This window comes from Megalops cyprinoides, chromosome 19, assembly GCF_013368585.1.
Source record: "Megalops cyprinoides isolate fMegCyp1 chromosome 19, fMegCyp1.pri, whole genome shotgun sequence".
In the NCBI taxonomy this organism is placed as follows: domain Eukaryota; kingdom Metazoa; phylum Chordata; class Actinopteri; order Elopiformes; family Megalopidae; genus Megalops; species Megalops cyprinoides.
Window position 1 is genome coordinate 10,865,919 of NC_050601.1, and position 9,076 is coordinate 10,874,994.

The 9,076-nt window shown below is 40.5% G+C and overlaps 1 protein-coding gene across 2 annotated transcripts; it reads left to right on the top strand.

Moving 5' to 3' along the window:
- The first annotated feature begins 537 nt into the window (after nt 1-537).
- On the top strand, nt 538-7,880 carry cd2bp2 (CD2 (cytoplasmic tail) binding protein 2). 2 transcript variants are annotated; one of them, XM_036553057.1, is made up of 7 exons: nt 538-589; nt 1,273-1,348; nt 1,911-2,043; nt 2,260-2,417; nt 3,915-4,473; nt 5,556-5,641; nt 7,276-7,880. In XM_036553057.1, the coding sequence occupies exons 2-7, from the start codon at nt 1,274-1,276 to the stop codon at nt 7,384-7,386; spliced, it is 1,122 nt and encodes a 373-aa protein (XP_036408950.1). In that variant the 5' UTR covers nt 538-589; nt 1,273; the 3' UTR covers nt 7,387-7,880. The 2 variants fall into 2 exon arrangements, with proteins under 2 accessions (XP_036408950.1, XP_036408951.1); XM_036553058.1 differs by lacking the exon at nt 538-589 and adding an exon at nt 616-745.
- Nucleotides 7,881-9,076: the final 1,196 nt, after the last annotated feature.

Genomic DNA, 9,076 nt, shown 5'->3' on the forward strand with positions numbered 1-9,076 from the left:
ATTAGAGCTAGTTTATTTGTGATGGCCAGCTGCAGAGACTTCCAGCCAAGAATTTAACAGGCAATTTTCTCTGAAATCAGATACAGTTGCCAGCTAACTGTCACTGAGTTCCAAACCTCCATGGTGAGGCTGGTTGTAGATGCTGACATTCTAGCGTTACATCTACCTACCAAGCTAAATATTATTGGAACATGACAGAATCCAACGTTTATATCTTTGCATGCTTATGATTTTTTTTCCCCTGAATGCTCATTTTTTTGTTTTGTTTTCAAGTAATTAAGGTTCTCAGTCCAGGGATTTTTAACAAGAGAAATGTAAACAATGTTCCATTTGAGGTTTATCTTCAATGTTTATCTTCATTAATGGTTCTGTGAGTATTCGTTTAATTTTCTTTTATCTCTACTACCTCGTCTCACCTCTAAGCGCCGCTAAGTTACAGACGGCGTGTGCTTCCCACGGGTTTGGCAGAGGGTAGGTGATTTGAGAAGAAATCGGACATATTTGCTTACATCCGTCTCCCTTACGTCAATTCCTGTTTGGGTTTAGTTGAATGGCGGTCATCTGAACGCAGCCGCGAACGCGTCCACGGGTGAATATTAGCAGTATCTCTTATACCAACTATAATTTTATGCTATTAGGTACATAAGAGATCAGTCTGCCGGTGTCATTTTCCACACTTTAAATCTCATGCGCATGGCGTGGCGACGCTGCACAGCATGTCAAACTAGCTGGCGTATCTAGATAGGTGAGCATCGAGCTAGCTGTTTAGCTACTGTAACGTAGCTAACTACGCGCATCTTTAAAAAATAAATGGCTAACTTTAGCTCTGTTCACAAGTTATAGGTTGCTAGCTTGTTATGCAGTGGTCTTCATAGGTCACTGCAAACAGCTTTGATAGCTAAACTGTAGATGGGTAGAATCTGTCTTAGATGGTTACCAAACTGGCTTCTCGATGTCGCCTTTTTTACTAGTGGTAGCTAGCTAGGTTGCTATTAAAACAATTGCAAGCAGTGGTCTAGGAGCACGTGCTAACCGAATGACTTAGTAGACAAGTGTTTAGTTCTTGTTCGCTAGCTAATGTTAGCTAACTAACGATATGCGGTTAAACCTCAATGCACCGACAGTGCAGACTACGTTGTTAATATTGTACCAGTACGTTCAGCACAATCACACACTCTCTGAAAAACACCAAATTGACAGCAAACGGTTTAACTAGTTATGCTCACGTAACTGTTGGTTGAACTTATTGTTCGCTGGTTCTCTGCCCCTCAGCATGTCAAAAAGAAAAGTGACTTTCGAAGACTGTGGCGAGGAATTTGATTTGGAGGACGATCTTCCAAAGAAGAAGGTGAAATAAGATATTTCCGGCATGATTAATATTCTTGTGGTTTTTAAATCACGTATACTTATTCATGAACTGTAGTTTGCATGACTGGATGTTAATAATTCCCTAATCCATGGACGCAGTTTCTGAGACTAGTCGTTATTGTACTCTGTAGTATTGTGTTGGACCCTATCTGCTGTGCGGATAAAAATGTCAACTACTGTCCTGGATGTTGATCCATATGTACACTTTGTGCCTGAGGTTGATCAGAAAGGACTTTGTCAATGATTTTGCGCTATCCAAAGCATGATCAGGAAGCATAGTGCATTAGAATCCATACAGCCTTTTTGTATGGTCCTGCTGCTTGACATCTGCAAGGTATGAAGACCTGACTCAACAGCTGTTTTGGCATCGCTGTTGTCATTGTTGGATGGCCATGGCATGACGGCTGGTACGGCAGCTAGGAGCTAGCACTGCAGGCTTGACTTTTCACTCCGTCTGCCAGGTTTATACTGATAGTTTTCTGTTCAAGGAAGTGACAGAATGTTTACCTGATCTCTCTTGCGCGTACTTGCCCTCTTACCAGATATGTGAGGGTGTGAGTGGTCCTGGCTCCAGGTTCAAGGGAAAACATTCCTTGGACAGTGATGAGGAGGATGAAGGAGAAGATGGGGAAGAGAGCAGAAAATATAACATATTAGCTAGTGATGATGTGGAGGGTAAGTTTCTGAAGGAAGCTGATTGTTTGTGTGTAGCTGTGCATCTGCTTGTATCGTGATAAGAGTGGTGCGGTTGGGAGCCTGGATATATATCACAATTTATTTGTTATTATTGTTGGTGTGTCTTGCTGTGAACATCACCCATATGAAAATTGTTTGATTTTTTTTTTTTTTTTTTATCTGGAGCGTTGTGTCTAACCAGCCTCTGTGTTTCAGGTCAGGAGCAGGCCACGATTGACTGTGATGAGGGGGTGCCCATCACGCCCTTCAACCTCAATGAGGAGATGCAGGAGGGCCACTTTGACTCTGAGGGAAACTACTTCGTTAAAAAGGATGAGGAAATTAGAGACAACTGGCTAGACAACATTGACTGGGTAACCTCACTGCTCGAAGGATGAGCTGCACTATGTTACGCTAACGAGTTCAGATCAACTGCTGATTCCTGTTCTCAGTGGGCAACACTCAGCCTAATTCTGTCAAACTGCGTGACCAACACAATGGCAAAATTACTATATTGGCATGTTAATGGTTCCAGTAGCATGACATATTTTGCTTTTTGGAAGCCCAGAGGCTCCCTTGGCAGTTTGTTTGTGGTATATTTTTTATTGTGTAAACATATAAAAATGATTCTTCCTTGCATGAAAGCATCAAATAAGAGCTGACATTTGGTTTGTGGCAAAACAAGGTGGTAGTGAGGTCTCTCCCTGGAGTCTGGACAAGAATATAAGTAGACCCTTCTCCATTAGAAATTCAGAGTCCAACAGCTGAGTTATCGGAGTATACTTAGTATAATTTTTCTTTTTAATGTAGATAAGCTAGACTCACTGCTTTCCAGACCTAGTAGTGTTGACTTCTGTATTCCTCAGTAGAAGAATGGGTCATATGTCTTGCAACTAAAAAGCCTTGCTGAACAGAGAATGACCCATGATTTGTGAACAGGATAGGAGGTCAGAACATCAGAAGAAGGGCACAATTTAGGGATGTCTCCCTTTACTTTTATTACCCACGTGGAACTCATCCCCTGCACTTCTAGGTTTGTTCAGGCTTAGAATCTTCCTGCTGCCACCTTCACCACTGGGTAGCACAGAGCTGGAGATGTGTGCAAATTTAACTGTAAATTTAACATGTAATTTTTACTGATTGTTTACTGATTAATGATTGTTAGATTGGAGCTCATGCTAGCGCAGCCACACATTTTCTGTCTTTCCTCTTTCACCATTTATACATTAGGTTAATCTCACTAGGAAAATGTCTGCACTCCTGCCGGAGCCTATGTCCAGAAGCAATCCTCCAATATGTATGCACACCAATGCAATTATTTTCCACACTACAAGTCACACAGTACACTATAGTAATGGGGCTGCTCATTGTAGGATGGTCGCTACTCCTCTGACGCCATGGAAGCAACTTGAAGGTGTTTGAGTGTCGGGAGCTGTGTGACAAGGGAACCCTGGCCAATCTACCCACCCCTTTCCCCCAGTGGGAACAACGTCATTGTCAGCAGATGACACGGCTAGTTTTGAAACCATGGTGTAGGACTTAGTCTGCATCACTTGGGACACAGGGAATACATTCTACAAATTTAGGCTTGTTTATAAACATATATATGTTTTGTATAATTATATTTTGGTGTCAAACAATGCATTCGGTGAAATTGCGATCAGAAGATACAGGCTAAATGGAGTTTTCTGTTGCAGCCCTATTTAAGTCATCTTTTAGATTAACTTTCTGACAGGTCCCTCATTCCTCATGCAAGCTCCAAAATTGAGCTCTAAACACTTGTGGTATAAAATAAATCTTTGCCCTTTCCAAGAGCGGTTAATTATGCATTAAGCATTCTTTCTCTCTCTCTCTCTCACTCTTTCTTTCAGGTGAAAATCAAAGAACAACCAGTGAAGCGAAAGAAGGGCCTTGCTGCTAAGAGGAGGAGGAGGGAGGGGGATGAGGATGAGGCAGAGGAGGAGAAACAGAGGGAGGAGAAACAGGGAGACAGTGAGGAAGAGGCAGAACCAGAACCTGCAGAGGACCCCTTGGCAAATTACAGCCGGCGTCAGCTCACAGAAGCTGTCGTTGAGTTGCTGTTGCCCGGAGAAACCGTTGCCGGGGGGCTGAGGCGATTGGGTGGCTTAGGGGGTCGGAAGAAGGGAAGGGGTAAAGCTGAGGATGGGAAAGAGGAGGGGCCAAACAGAGATGCTGAAAAGCTAGACAGGCTGACAGCCTTAGCAGACAGATTGGTGGGGAATGGGGAGTTTGAGATCTACCAACAGACCTATGAAAGGCTGGCATATAAATTGAAGCGGATGGGTGGTCAAACTGCAGGTGGGAAGAGAGGGGCTGATGAGGACGTTGAGCTCGACATGTTCGCAGACCAGATTGATGCGGTGGATGGAGAGAAAGGGCAAGAGGAGGAAGATGAACATGAGGGGATTGGTGAGTAAGGAAGTCTGGCGGTTGTGTGTGTGTGTGTGTGTGTGTGTGTATATATATATATATATATATATATATATATATGTAATGTGTTCTACATAAATGCAGTGAACACAGTATCGGCTCAGTTTGGTTGATTCACAATATGAAGCATGTTACTAACCTATTATATTTGGTAAGACTTCCAAGTTACAAGTCAGTAATGCCCTTCTTAAATTATGGGATGGAAGCTTAGCGTTATACAGAATTAATGCTGTATTGCCTGCTTAGTGTCATTAGTGAGTAATTGTGCCTACTATCGAATGGTAAATGTGCAATATATTTCTTATTTTACATTTCTTCCCCATGTAGTCAACCGTTTTTCAGGACAGACATTTTTCTAATCTTAGGCATATAGTATTATTCCTGTAATGTAACAAAACCCGAGTGTGGCTCTGACATCTTTCTTGCTGTAGACCAAACGTTGATCTGTTTTGGTAATCCTGTCATTAGCAAAGTATGCAATCTAGTTTGACTGCCTAGCTAGTAAGCAAAGCAAATTCAAACTGCTCTGCTAAATTGCGAAGGCAGCAGGTTTTGCTAGCACGCTAGCTACAGAGAAGCTAATTGATTATGCTAATGCAGTAAGGTGGTTATATGAAGCAGGCTGACCAGGTTATCCAGTGTTATCTATCTTTTCAGCTGGGTGCAGTTGTGGTACATTTATGCAAAGAAAGGTGTTAACCAAAGCATTTCTGCAGTAAAACATTTATGGCACTCGGTGTTCTTTGGCTGCTCTTTCTGTTGTATGATGTAAATTAATTTTGCACCACAATGGCATATCAGGTCTTGAGGAGTTTAGCGATACCGTTCAAAGTTTTTGTTAAAAATAGTTCAAAGAAACAGTTCCTAAAAATGTAATGCCTAGGTTATAGTTGCCTGTATAATACACCATATGATTTCAGTGAAAACTATAATGTTTATAGATTAATTAATATGCAGTGTTTGCCCTTATGTTATGTCCTGCAGGTATGTGTGTTTCAGAATGTATTAGTATTTGTAAAAAAAAAAAAAAAAACATAGCCTTGTTATTTTACTCTGTGCAGACAGTGATGAAGTGATGTGGGAGTACAAATGGGACAACGATGAGAAGTCAGAGCTCTACGGCCCCTTCAGCAGCCAGCAGATGCAGGTGAGACTCTAATCTCCCCCACTTCTCTCTAAAGGCCAATGAGCAGGCAGGCTGCGGACTGTGAGATATGTACAGACAATCTGCGCCTTTACAACTCGGTGCCTTCCTGGAAGCGCTGTTGTGAACTGGATTGACTTGAATTGAATTCCATTTTCCTTTAAATGCAGTGTTGTAAGCAGAGGCTACCCTCTTGAACAAGGGACAGAAATAACTTTTTTCCCCACCAAAAATGCAAGATTAATATTGGATTGAGTTCAGTATTCCCAGGGTATTAATGCTCTGTAAATATTCAGTGTTCAGGATTATATGCTTCTTGTTGGGAAGAAGGTTGAGAAAGACTGTATAGGCCGTGTACATGAGTGTTGATGTAAAAACAAAATCAAAAGGCACTTCAGAGAAGGCAATCTCACTGACCTGTGAGACCAAAAATAAATTAGTTATTAGAAAATTGGACTTTTTTAGTATGGTAAGGAATGTGACTGGTGCTCTGAACAGCACTAGTCTATAGTAATAGGATGGGAGCCAGGTTGTCATTTTATCAGGTCAGTTTTTTAAAGAAAAACCAAAGGCGATTGTGGTTATCTAGCAGGTCACAGTATAAAACAGAAAGTAACCTAAAGCACATTCCTCTCAGTTTGTGGGGACTTACCATTATTCTACTGTACAGTTTTAAAAAAAAAAACGAGCAGCCAAAAAACCTAAGGCCATGAAAAGCACTGCTGCCAAAATACCCTAAATTTCCATTGGGATTTCACACAAGTAACTAAATTTGTTTTCAGAGGAGTGAAACAGCTTACCTCCTTTTGACAGGGCAATAAAGGGATGACAGACTATTTTTCGCTCATATATACATGCACGACAACTGATGTTTTCCTGAAGATGAAACAGATAGTTGCTCTGATGTAAATAGTGTAAACAACCACTCAGAGACCCCCATCCTCATCATCTGAGCCAGAGACTGTCGGCCCAGGTAGTTAGTATATATATTCAGAAAAAGAGCTCTGCATTGAACTGTAATGTACAGGAATATGAATTCACTCTGCTTGCATTTATTCTTTCCTCCCAGCACTGAGAGCATCACTGACACTGGCCATGATCTAATTGATCTTTGGTCCAGATTTTTGCAAAAAATATGGCATCAAACCAAAAATCAACACAAATCATACCCAGATGCTACAGTGGAGCGTGGAGGCAAAGCCAAATAGAGTTTCAAATCGGATTTGTGAACATGCTGTTAGAATTGAATTCCATTAACCGAACTCCCAGGATTTCCAAATGTAACAGCTACTACCATTTCCATGGTTTAGGTTTGATTATAAATAGGTATTCTTTGAGTCACTCTCATTTCATTCTGAGCCATAGTGCTGGAATGATTACAGCTGAATGTGTCACAGATATTCTCTCAAATAACACCTTCCCTTTCCTCCTCATGTGTGTGGTTGTGTGATGTCACATGAAGTATGGACTTGCTTACTTGCACATTAGTACACAGCCAACACTTCAAGCCATCCTATTGTAAAGAAACTATCCCACCATACAATAATGAAAAATGCAGCACTGCACTATATATATGAAATGAATAATGTTGTCCTGATTCTAACAGTAATGAACTCTTGTCTTTTTTTGTCTTTTAGAACTGGGTGGATGAGGGCTACTTCAAAGATGGTGTTTACTGTAGGAAGGCAGGACAGGAAGGCGCACCATTCTACAGCTCCAAGAGACTGGATTTTGAGCTCTACACCTGACACACTGACTAGCATACCTACAGACCAGCAAAACAGCGTACAGTCATGATCATGAAAACGTACATGAAAACACACACACACACACACACACTTATGTAAGTTTGTGTTTGTTTTGTTTGAAATTTTATTGTATGACACCATCCTGATGTTTTTAAATAAACTGGATGGGCTCAGGCCAAGTCTTGAGTCTTGTAATTATTTTACATGAGATCAGACGAGCATGAAAAGGAAAGGAAATGTAGTGCTTTCCATCTGCTGCTTTTCATATAGTGGCATGATTTTAAACTGGGGTTGCAGGTATGCCATCTGCAAAGTTAAGGGGTTGGCAGGGCATATACCATACCCATACAGCATTTGTAGTTGGACCCTTCGGAGTTTCCTACAGATGTAATCACAGTGACCCTGAGGACTGACTCATTGCAGACGTTAATTTCTGTTCCATCTAATCTCATTTGAAGTTTGTGAATTTTTAGAATGTGTGGTTACAAAATAAATGCCCAAACCTTTTAACTTTTTATCTTTTGTTTCTTTTTATTCTCCCTTTTAATTTTTGTGTCATCTTACATCATAAGTAATGCTCCAGGTCCCACATTGTCATGTCCCACCTTTGATCTCTCCCCATATTTAAGTCATGTGGACCAAGAACATTTTTAAAATGCTGTAGTGAGTACTACTGTGCTAACAGGCTTTCAGGGATGATGGTCAAGGATGCTAGGTGGCTAAGCTACAGGGGAAATGACATGTGTAGTCCTGTTTATCTTTTTAGAGGGGACTGATTGGCTCATGATAATGAAACACTAGACTTTACTTTCAGATAATATCCCATAAGTTATTGGCTAGGCAGTTTCTTGGGTTTTTTTTTTTTTTTTTGAATTTTCACTTTTAATTGCAAATACAAATGTAGTTGTCAAAGTATTAGATCAAGTGGAAATGAGTTTTAATGCTTATCTTTAAAAAAAAAAAACATGTCCTCTCGTGCAGAAATGCTTTCTATAAAAAAATAAGCGTCTGACAGTTCTGAGAAATTAAGTGTTTTTAGAAGCCTTTGAATTTAAAAACAAGTAGTCATAGCTTCAGCTAGCTAGGAAATAAGGATGACAATAGTTTACAGTAGTTTGCTACCTACCCAATTATATTTTCAGTCTTTTTTCAGCTATAATACGGTCCTGTTATAATGCATTTTAATAGCAGGACTATTACTGACTTTTTAAGCCAACTAGATATTTAAAACAAGTTATACAGAAGATTTTACAAAACACTGGTAAGTTGCCTTGGAATAGCTAGCTGAAGCGCCTGTCCCGTGTAGGTGAGGCAGTATGACCCTGACTGTTCAGTGCAACTAGGCTTCATTCTAACATCAATAATTTATTGGAATAAGAACTTTTTAAAGTGTTTCTAATGACTCACAGAGAATACGACCCGAGTAGGTGTGAGTAACTTTTGGCGTTTTGCACGGTGAAAAGATTTTTATGCGTTCATTCAGTCATATCTCCTGTTTGTTACTTGCGCCTTCTTCGTGTTACTTTCGCTTGGTTGGGCAGCCCGACAGGCGTTTTGATTGGTCAAACCGAACACCTAAGTTCAAGTGAGGACAAAGACCGCTTCTTCTATTCGTTATTGGTCGACTTTCACCTAAGATGCTCTCTATCACAGAATACCATTGGTTAAGACTATCCATCATAAATTTTTC